We start from the raw sequence: 15496 nt of genomic DNA on the forward strand, positions 1-15496 counted from the left end.
ATTAATCTCAGCGTCTCATGTGAAAGCAGGGAGTGCTGGGGCTGTGTAGAGAGGATTGAAGTGTGATATATAGTACCGAGAATGAAGGGCAGACCCACAGGCTTCCCCACGACCCCATGGTTCCTACGGGGAAGGGCTTCTTTCACCTGGATCCTGCCCTCCCCTGTACCCTGAAGCCCCACAGAGGCTCCTGGAGGGGACAGGACTCCGTTCTTGTGCTGCCAGCCCCATCATTGTTTCTGCTTGTTGGTGTCATGTGCACATGTGCTTTCCTGTGTGTTCCAAGCAGTCCAAGGTGCATGTGCACTGGGACTCGGCACAGCTTTTCCTCCCGAACTCAGTGTTCTTTCAGGGACTTGCTTAGGAAAATTTCTTGGAGGAAGTTCAGATAGAGTTTTGACTGCCAGTGGGATGGGCAACCAATGTTGAAAGGAGAGTGGTTCAGCCTGGCCTGCCGAGGTTCTGGTGTACCTCTGCTACCTTCTCGCCTGTAAGACCCATTGCCCGTGCTCAGCCTGAGCCGTGTGTGTGAGTGTGTGTGTGTGTGTGTGTATACACACATACGTGTGTGCATGCGTGTAGAGGGTGCCCTGTTCCTGCTTCTCCTGAGTCTTCTCCCCATTTCAGGTGACGCCCTGAGGAAGCCTCGCCTACAGAAGCCGATCACGTTGCACTTGGATGCTGTCTCCTTCACTCTGGCCCCCTCCCTGGAGAAGTTTGAGGGGGAGCTGCTGGAGCTGCTCATCAGCGACCACTTCCGGGAGGTATGATAGCATAGTTGGGACAGAACACACTCCTTCCTCCCTTTTTCTGGCTGATGGGGACATTCTTTTTGTCTCTGAATTGTTACAGTCAGCAAGTCTTCCAGGACCTGTTTCCTCCTGGGCCAAGACCTCCACAGATGCTGGAAGGGGGGGCATGATTTCAGGTGCTGATATCCTGAGGCACTGATGTTAATGTGGAAGGATCATAAACCAGTCCTCATTTTAAAATAAATTACATCACCAGCTCATGCCTATAATCCTTGCTACTCAGGAGGCTGAGGTCTGAGGATTGTGATTTCAAGCCAGCCTGGGCAGAAAAGTCCATGAGACACTTCTCTCCAATAAACCACTCAGAGAAAGCTGGAAGTGGTGCTGTGGCTCAAGTGGTAGAGTGCTAGCCTTGAGCACAAAGGGGCTCAGGTATAGCACCCAGGCCTGGAGTTCAGGCCCTAGGACCAGCAAAAAAAAAAAGAAATCATATCACCAAAGATTATGCCCCATATCTACAATGGACATTTGAGGGTGGGTGGCTCATTTCAGGAGGTGGCTGCAGTCTCAGTCCCGTCTCCTCTTCAGGCAGCTCAGTTCTTCCCCGTAGGCATGGCACTTGTGATTGAGACGCTGCTCTGTGTGTGTCCCTTCTGCTGATGGGCTGACTTCTGGGTTGCACTTAGTTGGGCCATTATCATCCTTTTCTGTGTGTATCTTAAATAGTGTGATCTTGAGCAAGAAGTAAAATCCTGTTTGTGTGTGGGTAGCTGGCAGGTCAGCTGAGGACTTGCTGCCTCTCTGAATTACAGCCTTTGCCGTGTCACGTGAGGTCCTCCATTACTGAAACGGATTTGACTTGCTGTGGCTAAGGGGACCATAGTAGATTTAATGCGTAACGGAGGCCTAACGATATCTGTGTCCTTTTGGTTGCTCGTTATCCTCCACCTGTCCTGTTGCTGGAGGGTGAGACCACGTGGCGCTCTGCTGTCTTGCCTGTGGTCTACCTAGATCAGCCATCCTAGGCCAGGCAGATGGTCATGTACTCACTGGGGTTTGGGGAGAGTTTGAATCTTGCTCACGTGGCGTGACTTCTGGGGTCAGGTGGTGAGGGTGTGGAGCCTGCCTGTCCTTGTTGCTGTAGAGGCTGTGTGTCTGTCTGCTCTGGGCCCTCAGGCATGGAAAGTTTTGTGTTACAGTGTTTACCTTCCTCCGTTGGTGACTGTGGCTGGTTTTGGCTGAGTCTGTAATTTTTGCTTCTGGACATTGGGGTAAGGACATGCTCAGGGAAGAGTCTGGGCCCAGAGAACACCATACTCACTCTGGTCAAAGTGGTCTTTCAGGGACATCAGTCCAGCTAGCTTCCTTGTCTGAAACCTCTGTGGAGTCTGGCTTCTCCCTGCCCTCAACAGACACAGGCATCGCCGTCAGTGAAGGAGACATGTGGCACTTGGTCTTTGCTGCTCTTCTGACCTCATTCTGAGCTGCAACCATGACCTGTTCATGTGGACTCCTGCTGGGCCTCTGGGCCTTGGACATACGGTTCACCACTGGACTTTTGCCTGCAGATCTTCTTGTGACCTCTTTTAGGTTCCAGGTCCCGGTGCCCATCTCAGTGCCCCTCCAGGAGCCCCTGGCCATGCCACAGGTCATGTCACCTTCCTTCTCACCAGGCCTCTCCCACCATCCTCTGCTTCCCTGGAGCACTTTGCTTTCCTCTCTGTTCAGGGCTGCCCTTGCCCTCCTAGGGAGTACCTGTACCACAGGGATAGGGCTGCTGTGCACACATCATGCAGTATACATTAGTGTGTCTGGCCCATGGGGGTTGTGACATGTCGTTGTCATGAGAGCGAGTAATGGGATGTGTTGGTTCCCACTCTAGTTGTCTGTGAGGTTGGCAAGTTATTAGTAACATAGGTGTATGGGCACGGTGGGGACTTTAACTCTTCCCACTTTTGACAGCACGGTCGTACATGAACACAAGCATGAATCATAGAAGAGGGTCGTACGACACCCCTGCTTTTCGTGTGGGCCTTGCTGTGGTCCTTACTTTCCAGAGCAGGCTGGTTGTATGAAGGCAGGGATGTGTTAACAGTACCATTGTTAAATTTTACATACTCCCATAAAATAGTTTTATTATGTTTTTTACTACCCTTGTATTTTTGTTCCCATCCACCTGGCAGATACTCAGTTATCTCTGTAGTTTTATTTTCATTTTCTGAAGACTAATAGTCTGAATTTAGATCCATTCAGTTCGATTAATGGACAGTGAAGAACACTGGAACACTCAGAGATCATTTTGCAAAGATCACATAATTTAATAAACACTAATAGCCTGGAGGTCTAGCCCTGATCATTTGTTCAAGTCCCCGTTCAATTTCTGTTAAGATGAAACACTTTAATATCCAGTGATCACTTTGGGGCAGATTCCATTTTTATTGGTTTATGACTTACTGCCTGAGTGCACACTCTCTGCCCCGCTTCCTCATGGTCTTAGGTCTAGGGTGGACAGAGTTGAGACCTGGCACACTCTGCCTCTGGGCACCACTTGCTCCTGCATCCCTTCTGGGAGGGCATAGGATCACCCATCTAAGCTTGCTGCATCTTGAGAAATGTCAGCTAAGTCTTGGGAAGCTAGTGCGCCTCAGACACGTTGCAGAGAAGGTCATGCTGTATCAATACTGCAGAACTTACCCAGGAAGTGCCTCACAGCCAGCGGCCACCATTGGGTTACACATCTCTCCTTTGCTTGGACTCATTTATGTGAAGCATCACCTCTGGAAAGGTTTGTTGGCTTCTGTCTTGATGTCCTCCCTCTGCTTGCTCACCCACCCTGGCTTCTCTGGTCACCCCACTTCCTGGCTGGATGAGACTCACCCCATCTACCTTGTGCCTCTTGCAGGGCGGTCCGTTGGATGCTGGCTCCTTGGAGGTCCTGGAGCGTCGACTGCATATAGGCGTGCACAATGGCCTGGGCTTTCTGCATAGGCCGCAAGTGGTCGTGCTGGTTCCTGAGATGGATGTGGTCTTGACACGCTCCGCCAGCTTCAACAAGAAAGTGGGCTCCTCTTCTAAGAGCAGGTATTCTCCCTGCATCCCAAGGCGTGACATGGTAAGAGGGTGGGGACAGTTGAGAGGTCATGGGACAACACAGCTGCCACATGCCTGGGGTGGGCTTACCAGGCAGTGTTCCTCCTTGTCATCTCCCTTTCCTCTTGCGTCACTGCACCTACTAGGAATAGATCTTAGAGTGGCCCTATTGAGCAAAGCCTGTTTTTGTGCAGTGACAGCTTTGGAGTTAGGGCTTTGGGTACTTGCTTGCAGCAGAATCTAGTTGTTCCCTGGCCTTCGTTTCCCAAGTGCCACAGAGCTCCAGTTCAGCATTCCCTGCTGCTCTGTTGAATCCAGTCTCCCCAGTTCCACCCCAGATGCCACAATGGGCCATCATATCTCCCCTCTCGGTGAGGCAGAGGCTGGCCATTCCCTGCAGGAGGCCAGTGACTTGGTGACTTAGCTGTCCTGGCTTACCCTCCTGAAGCCTAGCCCTGGCTTTCTTTCCTCCGCTTCTCAGAGCCCTGGGCAGCATTGCAGCGGTCCTGCTGTGTCTCCAGGCCCCAGGCTGATCTTGGCTGCCATTTGTAGTGGGATGGAGGTGAGACAAGGCAAGATGGGTGCCAACACTCTTCCAAGCTCCTGATTGGTGTTTTTCCCAGCTCTGGAAGCCAGTCTCTCGTTTTGAGAAGCCACCTGCGACTCCCTGAGATGGTCAGTCACCCAGCATTTGCAGTTGTCTTCCAGCTGGAGTACGTGTTCAACAGCCCTTCTGGAGCGGATGGCAATGTGAGATCTCTGTGTGGGTCTGGGGTGGGCACCGTGTGCCAGGGGCACACCTTGTGGACGACCTCATGGGCATTGGCACTCTGCTTAGCTGTGTGGATAACAGTGTGGCCTGGGGTTCTATCAGGGCAAGCTTTGTGGTAGTCATTTTCCATCTTTGTGATGGTGTGCTCTGCGGCAGCTGGCAGTGGGCACTCACTGTGGTTAATGGGTCATAATAACACTAACTCATAATATTGAATCGATAATTGTATTTGAAAAACGAGGCCATTGTAGTGTATTTTTCATGAGACATTAAGTGTAGTAAAGCTTGAATCTGTGCAAGTAATAAATAGCTTCTTATAGTGAACATTATGTGTATCTACATCATAATTAAGAGAAAGAACTTTAAATTCATTTGGAAGAAATATGGTACATAGACATCATTACATCACTGATGTGGATTTTTAGGTAATCCCAAGTCATGCAAGTTTTAGATTCAACTTTCTGTTTAAAAAGTCCAATATTGCCAGGTGCTGGTGGCTCACACCTGTAATCCCAGCTGGTCAGGAAGCTGAGATCTGAGGATCACAGTTCAAAGCCAGCACAGGCAAGAAAGTCTGTGAGATTCTTTTCTCTAACTCCCAAAAATGCTAGAAGTAGAGCTGTGGCTCAAGTTGGTAGAATACCAGCCATGGACTCAAAAGCTCAGGGCCAGTGTCCAGGCCCAGGGCTCAAGTTCTAGGACCTGTACCAAAAAAAAAAAAAAGCCAATATCATTTCAATAAGTATGTTAAAGAAGTTTGACAAGGTGTCTGTGGTGCCCTTGTCACCAGCAGTTTTGTCTGAAGAACACAGGGCAGTCATGGGGCCTCAGCCTCTGCAGCAGTGCTCGTGGAGCCAGCCCAGGGTGGCAACCATGTTAATGAAGTATGGTCAGTTTTGCTTCACTTATTACTGAGATCGCAGTCTGTGCGCAGCCCTGTTGGGACATACTGGCTGGGTGGGAGTAGGCCATCTTGGGCTGATTGTGGCTCACTGGGTGATGGAGCTTCAGAGCTGGGAAGTTGGTGGGAGACCTGGGTCTGAGGGTGTGCTGTGTGTGACATCTGGTGCCTCAGGATGGCAGAGAGGGCAGGGGCTGCTGTTCAGAATTGGGAGAGTGCGGGCCTTGAAGGGGAACAGGTGCCTGGCACCTTTGTGGGGTCTCAATCACTCTAGCTGTGTTCCTTACCTTCAATAGCTTCTCAGGACGTGGTTTCAGTAGAAACCTGAAACTGAGGTGTCTTACCCTTTAATTGAAATGCTGAGCCAGAGGCAGATAATGTTTAGTGGTGGGGGTGTGTGGTGGGACTTGAATCAGCACTTCCCAGCTCAAGATGTAGCTGTTGGAGAAGATGGTAGTGTCCACAATGATGCCAGCCTGGGCTCTTGCTCCTCCCCTGTGGTCTGTCTGTGAGACATGGAAACCACCAGCCACCAGCCTTCTCTGTAGGCTCAGGCTGAGGAGGGGACCTCACAGCCCAGCACTGGTTCCCTCATGTCTTTAGAGAACATCAACTGGGATGAGGCCTTTTCAGGTGTATTTAAGTATCCTTTGCTTTCCTTTCCCAAAGGCTTTGAGGCCTAGAAGTTTCAGGCATAAACAGAATAAGTGTGCATCAGGCACCAGTAGCTCCTGGCTATAATTCTTTCCTCAGAAGACTGAGATCTGAGGATTACAGTTTGAAGCCAGTCTGGCCAGGAAAATCAGTGAGATTCTTAATCTTCAATTAACTACCAAAAGAGCTTGAAGTGGAGTTGTGGCTCAAGTGGTAGAGCATTAGCCTTAAGCAATAAAACTCAGGGACAGTGCTTAGGACCTGAGTTTAAGCCTCAGGCTTTAAAAAAAAAAAAAAGTAAGCTGGGGAGTAAAACAAACCCCAAATAGCATCAGCAGTTGCTGACTTATGGGATAATTTGCTTATCTCCACCTTCTCCCACAACCCCTTTTCAATTACTTGGCGGCAAGGTATGAACATAATTTTGTTCTGTAAACACTCCAGCATTTGTATTTTAAGAATGCGTTTTCATTATGGAAAATGTGAACTATGAACAAGGTTGAGAGAAGCTTACGATGGCCCCTGTGTCCCTGATGCTCCTCAGCGTTGGCAACCCAAGCTGCCAGTCTCTGTTCCACCTCTCCTTTCAGCCAAGTGGTCCGCTAGATGTCTCCAAAGATGGGTCTCAGGGCTTCACGGCAAATACCAGAGTCGCAATCCCAAACTAAAGTTTCCTCGTCATCAAACACTGAGCTTGCCTTTAGCCATTCCCTCCTCCAGTTGTTCACTTTATCAGAGATGGATAAAGTTCATTCCTGTGTAGTCACAGTGGGTGGGTCCCATACCGTCTCCTTTCTAACGCTTGGAGGGCAAAATGGAACTGCTTTCTGGCCATTCTTAACTTGGCACTAGGAGCTACACCCTCAAGGCCTGTGTCACTTCTGCATCTTCAGGTTGATCTAGACATGTGGGAGACCAACCATGCCCAGCTTGTTGGCTGATGTGGGAGTCTTGCTAACATTTTACTCAGGTGACCTAAAGCTGCCATCTCTGGATCATTCCTCCTGAGTACCTGAGATTTACAGGTATAAGCCACTGCATCTGGCCTCTGACTGACTTGTATTTTTGGTCATGGGGCTTGAACTCAGGGCCTGAGTACTGTCCCTGAGCTCCTTTTTTGCCCAAGGCTATCGCTCTACCACTTTGAGCCACAGTGCTACTTCCAGTTTTCTGGTGGTTAATTGGAGATAAGAGTCTTACAGAGGGAGAAAAATGAGGGAGGGGGTAATAAGTTTGACAAGAAATGTACTCACCACCTTACTCATGTAACTGTAACCCTTCTGTATATCACCTTGACATTCATATAAAATTAATTATTTTTTTTTAAAAGGCCCGTCTTACAGATTTTCCTGCCTGGTCTGGCTTAGAACCGCAATCTTTAGATCTCAGCCTCCTGAATAGCTAGGATTACAGGCGTGAGCCACCAGCACCTGGCTGGTGACTGACTTTTGAAGAGAGATTCTCTTTGTCTCATCATTTTGTTGGTTCAGTTCGGTCCTGCCCTGTTCCAAGCCTTCAGTCTGGCAGGTCTCCATTGTGGTTTGATTCTGACCAGTGGTTAGGACGCTGCCTCTCACTGCAGACTGTCTCATACCTGCCAGGCTGTGAGTCAGGTGGGCTGCCTTGCCCTGCTGCTGCTCAGGGCGCTCGTTCAGTGTTGATTCTTCAGGCAGCAAGGGAATGGCTTCTACCCCAGCCCAAATGATGTTTTAGAAGATGACAGCCCTGCCTTGCTTGTTTGCTGTTTCTTCTAGTCTGTTGCCTTTCCAAGTCTTTGCTTATGTTGAGCTGATGTTTTGCCTTCTTGTTTCTTTTAGAGGGAAGATTTGTAGCTAGTAGACTTTGTCACAGTAGAGATGCTTCTGGAATTGATTCTTGTATTCGAATGCTCATTTTGTCTTATCCTTGGGAACTGGCTAAAGGTTTCTCGCCATTGTTTGATTCCAGTACTGCTACTATGACTGCTACTCCAGGGACCGACCTGGAGAAGTCACGAGGCTCCAGTACTCGCTTGGGATTATTCAGGAGAAAACCTTTGCCTTCAGTAGCAGCCTGCCTTTCCTCTTTCAGTGTGTTGTTTATAAGTTGTCCTCGTGCTCAGCCAGGGAGCCTGCTCCAGGAGTACCTTCTGTCACGCAGTTGAGAAAGCCAAGGTTTCCCATACCTGGGAGCCAGTCAAGTGGAGTCATTCTGGGAACAGGTCATTGAGCAGGTGTGCTTAATGGCTCCACCCCTTGAACAGCAAGTACGCCTTGTATTAGGGGTGTGAGTTGAGACTGTTTTGGTTTCCAGGGAGGCATGAGGTCTGAGGAAATTCAGGGGCTCAGATTAAACACACCACACACATACATCTATACACATACATGTTTTCCATCTGAGACCTGTACAGAGCTTCATGTACCTCATGTGAGTTTTGGTTGGTGTGCATACCTGTACACCACCATAATCTGGAGACAGAGCTTCTCCAGTGCTTTTAGAAGTCCCAGCTTCTCTCCAGTTGTTGCTCCCTCTAACCCTTGCAGATTGCGGTCTCTCAGTACTTTATCAGCTTCCTGTGGTTGCTGTGGCCACACACTGGGTGGCTCAAAACAGCAGAAGCTTGTTCTCTCACAGTTCTGGATGCCGGGAGCTTCATGCTATCGGGCTGATAACAGGGTGACAGTAGGGCCGAGCTTCCTGCAAATGCCATGGGGAGAAACCTTCCTGCTTCGTCTAGCTTCTGGAGGCTGCTGGCATCCCTTGGCTTGTGGCCACATCCCCAGTCTCCAAGGACAGCACCTTCAGGGCGCCTTCTTCTGTCACCACATTGTCTCTCGTAGGAGGACACCTGTCAACGGCATTTTTGCCTCTGTGATCAGAGCGTTGTTTCCTTTTCCAGATGCCTGGTCACATCTGAGAAGATCCTTTTTTCTTTTAAAGATGTATTACTAGGTTCCAGGTCTTTGGTCTGGGCATGATTGGGGGCTGTTACTGCAATTATAACCACAAGCTGATTTCACCTGCTTTTGACTTTGATCTAGAATGAGTAGTGTAGACCACTCCCACATGATGCACGGTGGGTTGGCTATTCACCCACACTCACACGGTCTTCTGTTTTCACAGCTGACGTTTCTCTCATAGGAATTTGTTACTTTGTGCTCAAGATTATGGATAAGGCTGCTCTTGCCCTTAGGCCCGTCTCTGTGGGAAGGTGCTTGTGCTTGGTGGACACTGCAGCCCGTCTCTCTGGGAAGATGCTTGCGCTCAGTAGATACTGCAGCCCCTCTCTGTGGAAGGTGCTTGCACTTGGTGGACGCTGCAGCCCATCTCTGTGGGAAGGTGCTTGTGCTCGGTGGACCCTGAAGCCTATCTCTGGGAATGTGCTTGAGCTCAGTGGACACTGCAGCCTGTCTCTGTGGGAAGGTGCTTGTGCTCGGTGGACACTGTAGCCCGTCTTTGTGGGAAGGTGCTTGTGCTCGGTGGACGCTGCAGGCCCCTCACTGTGCTTGTGCTCAGTGATCCGTCTCTGTGGGAAGACGCTGCACTTCATGGGTGCTGCAGTGCAGAGCTGCTGGGTGTGGTGCTAGGGGTGGGCTGTCTTTAGGGAGTGTTGGATCAGAGCAGATGGCCAGTGTTTTGAAAGTTACAGCTGCTGGTCTTCGGGCTTTTTTGTGTGCTTCTCTCTCTTTCTCTCTTTTAAAAAACAACTATTGATATATCAATTTGTTCATCTTTATGGATGCATTATAGTAAATTCAATACATGCATTAATCAGATATGCATTAATCAAATCAGGGTAATTACCTCTTCAGCTATGAAGTATTTTATGTTGGAATTTCATACTTTTTTGTAGTCATCTTGAAATATAGATCATTTGCCCAGTAGCTACCCACCTGCACCAAGGAAGACCCAGGAGTGATTCTCCTCTGTGTTTTGGGGTACCTTCTCCCCTCCCCTGTGCAGGTGGCTGGTATTCCATTCCTTCTTTCTCCAGGTTGACATTCTTGCCAGCCTTTGGTTCATTCTAACTTTACTAGCCATTCTGTTTTGTGTGTGTGTGTGTGTGTGTGTGTACGTGTGCTAGTCCTGGGGCTTGAACTCAGGGCCTGGGTGCTATCCCTGAGCTTTTTTTTTTTTTTTCCTTCAAGGCTTATTCTCATCACTTGAGCTTGAGCCCCTTCTGGCATCTTTTGGGCAGTTAGAGATAAGAGTCTCATAAACTTTCCTGTCTGAGCTGGCTTCCAACCTTAATCTTCAGATCTCAGTCTCCTGAGTAGCTAGGATTATAGGCACGAGCCACCAGCACCTGGCTTGCTGGCTACTCTTGTATGTGGGCAGTGGGACTTCATTGTGTTTCTAGTTTGCATTTCTTTGAGCACCTGTGCTGTTTGTTTCTCGTCTATGTGAATTTCACTGTTCATAATCTTCCTTTGTCAAGTGGCCATTCCATTGTTTTGTCCATTTTTGTATGGCTTGTTTGTCTTTGTGTTATTGAGTAGGAAGGAAGTTCTTTACATATGGACAAAAGCCTATGTCAGATGTATTCATGGTGAGTATTTTTTGTAGCCCGCAGCTTGTCTTAGTATGCTTTTAATGTTTTACTTGTCAAAAGGAATGTCATGGTAGGGCTTTGCTTTCTTTTATTTAATCCCTTTATTTGGACATGGTGTCGAGAGCTATAGATGATTTGCAGAAACAAAAAAAACAATCTATGTGCACAGGTTCTCTGCTGTTGCCCTTGCCCTTGCTCTCATGGCTTGCCTTCCCTCTGTGCGCATGCACACATGCATGCCTAGATGCATGTGCCCACTGCACACACTGCTCTGATGCATTGAGGCATATGAGGACATGCTGCTTGACTTCATACTTTGGGGAGGAAACTCCCCTCCATCTCCTGTCCTGCTTGCCCTAGGCCAGTCTTAGGGCTGTGTGCAGTGTCTTTTTAGTCTCCTCAGTATTTGTCTTTTATGAGTTCATTTTTAAATTTAATTTTAATTTTTAATTTTGTGCCAGTACTAGGGCTTGAACTCAGGACCTGAGTGCTATTATCTTAGCTTTTGTTTTGCTCTAGGCTGGCACTCTACCACTTGAGACAGATCCCTTCCAGTTTTTTGCTCATTAATTGGGGATAAGAGTCTCACAGACTTTCTTGCCTACGCTGTGAACTGTGATCCTTAGATCTCGGCCTCCCGAGTAGTTTAGGATTATAGGCGTGAGGTCCTTGATACTTGGCAAGTTTATTTTTCGATAATGGAGTTTTTTTTTTTGTCTTCCTTTTAAAATATTTAAAGAGAATTTGTTTTATTAGGGATTCTCAGGCATTTCCTCATGACTCAAATCAGATCATGGCTGTTTGGCCAGAGCTGTGCTTGAGGAAAGCCAGGCCCTTTGCAGGGTCTCATGTTGGAGGCCCATGAGACTCATCAGGTGGTGTTGATTTTGCCCCCCTGGTCCAGTGTGGAGTGATGTCTGCACTGTATGCCACTGTTTTTTTCTTGTAATCAGCAGTCTTTGGGTGCGCTTTCTTGCGGGGCAGATTGATGTTGCTTTGTAGCCCAGGCTGGCTTCAGGCTTGCGATTCTCCTGTCTGACTTCCTCAATGCTGGGATTACAGGTGTGCATGCCACACCAGCCTGTGAGTGACTCTTCAAAGCATGCAGATGTCTATTCCTACCAGGGAGCAGGCTTTTCCCAGGCCATCATCTATGCCTCTCTCAGGAGCCTTCAGACCTAGGGTTGCCTGCACACCCCTAGGGGGATCAAGCCCTCCTGATGGTGCAGTGAGTAGCAAGCTGAGGGCCCCTGCTTTTTAAAATTGCTGTTCCTAATTACTTTGGTTGCTCAAGTTTTCTCACTGGCCAGATGGAGTCCCTGCGGGCTGCCCTTGTGTCTGTGTGATGATCTTGTGCTTGGTGTTGAGCATATCACCTTCAGATAACAAGGTACTCACTTAGGCTCACCTGTGTCTGCCTGTTCTAGCCTTGGCACTGAGTGTTTCTGTGAGGAGCTGGAATTTTCCATACTCTCGTGTGTGTGTGTGTGTGTGTGTGTGTGTGTGTGTGTGTGTGTGTGTGTGTGTGTGTGTGTGTGTGTGTGTGTGCGCGCTGGGGTTTGAACTCAGGGCTTGGGTACTGATCCTGAACTTTTTGCGCAAGGCTAATATTCTACCACTTGAGCCACAGCTCTACTTCTGGCTTTTTTGGTGTATAATTGGAGGTAAGTCTTAGACTTTCCTGCCCAGGCTGGCTTCAAACAGTGATCCTCAGAACTCAGCCTCCCAAGTAGTTAGGGTTATAGGTGTGAGCCACCAGTGCCCAGCTTGTACTCTGCCTTTTTAAAAACAAATTTTATTTTTATAACATCTCTAGATGTGCAGAAAGGTGGTGGTGCTGGTAAGAGCGCTGCCATCCCCCCATACCTATGGCGTTGTTAGACGTTGATGTTCATCCCAGCCGATGAGCCAGCACTGCTGTCGTGATTAATCGTAGCTCACCCTGTGGGTATCCTTTCCTACTGTCCTTGCCTCCTGCTGCGGTCCCCAAGGGCCACCTCATCTGGCCCTTGTGTCACTCTCTGGGCTCCTCTCAATCAAGATGGCGTCTCACACTTCCCTTGTTTTTGATGGTCTCTGGTTCTTTTGAAAGGAATTGATTGCATTAGAAATCAAGATCTAGGTGCTGGCATGTCTGCCCCTTAGCCCTGTCTGTGGATACAGCGAGGGTCTTTTACATGCGCAAGCACACCTGTCCCTGTGGACTCAAGCTGACACAATGGTAGGAGCGTATGTACACGTTCAGGTGCACACACATACCTGCACACACACATATCATACACTCATGCTGCTGGCCCAGTCAGTCCCAGCCCTGCCCTGCACAGGGCTGTGCCGTGCCTGACCCTTCCGTGGGCCCTCATGTCTCTCTGTGGTGACAGTGTGGGCACGTTTGCTCAGTCAGAACTGCTTCATCCATGCTCCTGTGGGTGTGGTGATGTTATTCACATGTACCATTGCTGGCACCTCCTACTTGATTGCTTTCAATTTTATGATTCCCACCACAGCCTTTTACTCTATGTTTTTGAATACATATAATGCTAAACATGCTTTAAAAAGATTTAAGGTTAGATTTGTACAAAAGGTTATCTTGGAAAAAAGTGAATCTTTACAGTTCTTTCTGTCCTGCTGTTCCCTCCCTCAGAGACAACCAGGTCCTCTTTTCCTGCTCTTCGCCCCAGGGCTGCTGTTTGTGAGCATAGCCAGGTTTGTGTGTGTTTTCTTGGTGCTCCCCTGTGCTGCGCTGGGTGACCAGCTGTGTGTGTGTCTATGCTTTATCCATTGGTTCCTGTGCGTCTTGGGGACCCCTCCCTCCTGTCTCCAGCCCTCATCCATGATGCTGCGGTTGAAGGTTGCGGTTTGAAGCCAGCTTAGGCAGGAAAAGTTTGTGAGACTCTTACCTCCAATTGACCACTAAAAAGAAAGGCTGGAGGAGCTGTGGTTCAAGTGGTAGAGCACTGGCCTTGAGCAAAAAACCTAAGGGACAGCACTCAGGCCCTGAATTCAAGCCCTAGTACTAGCGCGTACACACACACACACACACACACACACACACACACACACACACACACACACACACACACACACACACACACACACACACACACACACACACACACACACACACACACACACACACACACACACACACACACACACACACACACACACACACACACACACACGGAAAAAAAAAGCCAGGTGGTGTTAATTTGGTAGTTTTCCTTTTAGTTTACATAAATTCAAATTCTTAGTTAGGGTAAGAAATTAAAAATAGCTTTCATTTATTTAAGATATAGTTTTATTATGTTGCCCAGGGTAGCCTTGACCTTGGGGTTCAAATGATCCTCCAATTTTTTCTCCAGTAGCTGGAACTATAGGGATATACTACTGCATCCAGCTAACCAGTCCAGTCTTAACCACCAGAATTGGCTAATAGTAGGACCAGTAGGAGCCTACTGAACAACTCTTGCTCTTGCTCTACCCATATGCTTGGGTGCCCTTGCCCTTTTCCTTAGAGCTTAGGGCTTAGGAGAGGTGTCTCTGTAGACTGGTGGTGGGGGAGAAAGGCGAGTAGCTGGCATGTGATTGCCACCAGGCTCTGGTCATCCTATTGAGGGCTTGGATGGTGGTCAGTAACTCAAAAGTCATCTCTTTTTGTTAAGGCTGTTTGGACAAAAGCCAGGAAAAATGAATTTTTTTTGAACATAACAAGATTTATATTGACAGAGAACCAAAAACCCGAGAAAGAATAGTAAAATTGAGAAATTAGATATTGGAATCACCTCATTGGAACAAACGGAGCCAGAAGGTGTTGCACAAATAGTACTAGTGCTTGGATTCGGGTTTTATTTTTGATCCTGTCATGAGCATCTCTGTGTTGGAGGAGACAGCTGTTCCCAGAGTCGTCCAGACGGTCCTGATTTCTGAGAGGGGCTCAGAGCTCGTTTTCCTATTCCATTTGTAGTACTTTCATTTTCATAAGGCAGCAGATTCATGTCTTCCCACCACTGCACCTGCTCAGCACCTCTTGTGATCCAGCAGCCAGCCAGCAGTGGCTCAGGGTGGAGGCGGAGGCTGTTTTCATTGGATAGGTGTTTCAGTTTCTTTAGACTTTCTGCTGAGATCCCAGGGTGTAGATGTTCATTTATTGAGTGACTCTGACTCACCCTGGGCAGAGGGACTAGTGTGGTGGCATCCTAACCCACTATATCTAAAGTCTGGCCGTGGGAGGGACCAGCCCAGGCCCTGCTGAGGTCCAGATACAGGCTGGAGAGACACTGTTCTACAGCTTGTATGTCCATGAAAGTCTGGATGTAGACTATAGTGGGATAAGATGTCATCTTTGAGGAGCAGTCTGAAAGACTGCCTTGGGTAAAACAAGGATTATTCCTTTTCCTGTGTTCAGATTGGCTGGCACACACAACTGCAGGTTAGCCCAGGAGAGGTGTCTGCATCCGATCCTAGCCTTCTAGAGGCTAGGTGTGAGCGTGTGTGTTTGCCTTGGGGCCCAAGTGTTTGGACAGTGATGGTGGCATGGCCACTCCTCGTCTCCATTTAGATGAGCAAGGTGTGTGTGGCTGTTGGCTACTTAGAGTCTTGTCCTTGGTGCTGCTTGTATTCACTTGCAGTGCTGCCTCTGTGGTGTGTCCTTCCTTGCGGATGACTCTGCTGGCCTAGGCAGGCATGGTTCTGCCCTGCCAGGTGGGGGAGGCTGTCTTTCAGGTTGTCTTCTCCCTCTGACCACATCACAGTGAGAACTGGTGTGGGTGCCTAGGTTTGTGCCTGTGGAGGCCTTA

The 15496-nt window shown here is 48.6% G+C and overlaps 1 protein-coding gene across 1 annotated transcript in view; it reads left to right on the plus strand.

The window, feature by feature from the left end:
- Positions 1-15496, plus strand: part of Nphp4 (nephrocystin 4) — a 95976-nt gene that overhangs the window by 28080 nt on the left and 52400 nt on the right. Inside the window, exons 7-9 of the mRNA XM_042672807.1 lie at positions 628-764; positions 3655-3833; positions 4466-4592. Of these exons, the coding sequence (XP_042528741.1) occupies positions 628-764; positions 3655-3833; positions 4466-4592 (443 nt within the window). The remainder of the gene's footprint in view (positions 1-627; positions 765-3654; positions 3834-4465; positions 4593-15496) is intronic.

This window comes from Dipodomys spectabilis, unplaced genomic scaffold (assembly GCF_019054845.1).
Source record: "Dipodomys spectabilis isolate Male_0828 unplaced genomic scaffold, ASM1905484v1 ptg000772l, whole genome shotgun sequence".
In the NCBI taxonomy this organism is placed as follows: domain Eukaryota; kingdom Metazoa; phylum Chordata; class Mammalia; order Rodentia; family Heteromyidae; genus Dipodomys; species Dipodomys spectabilis.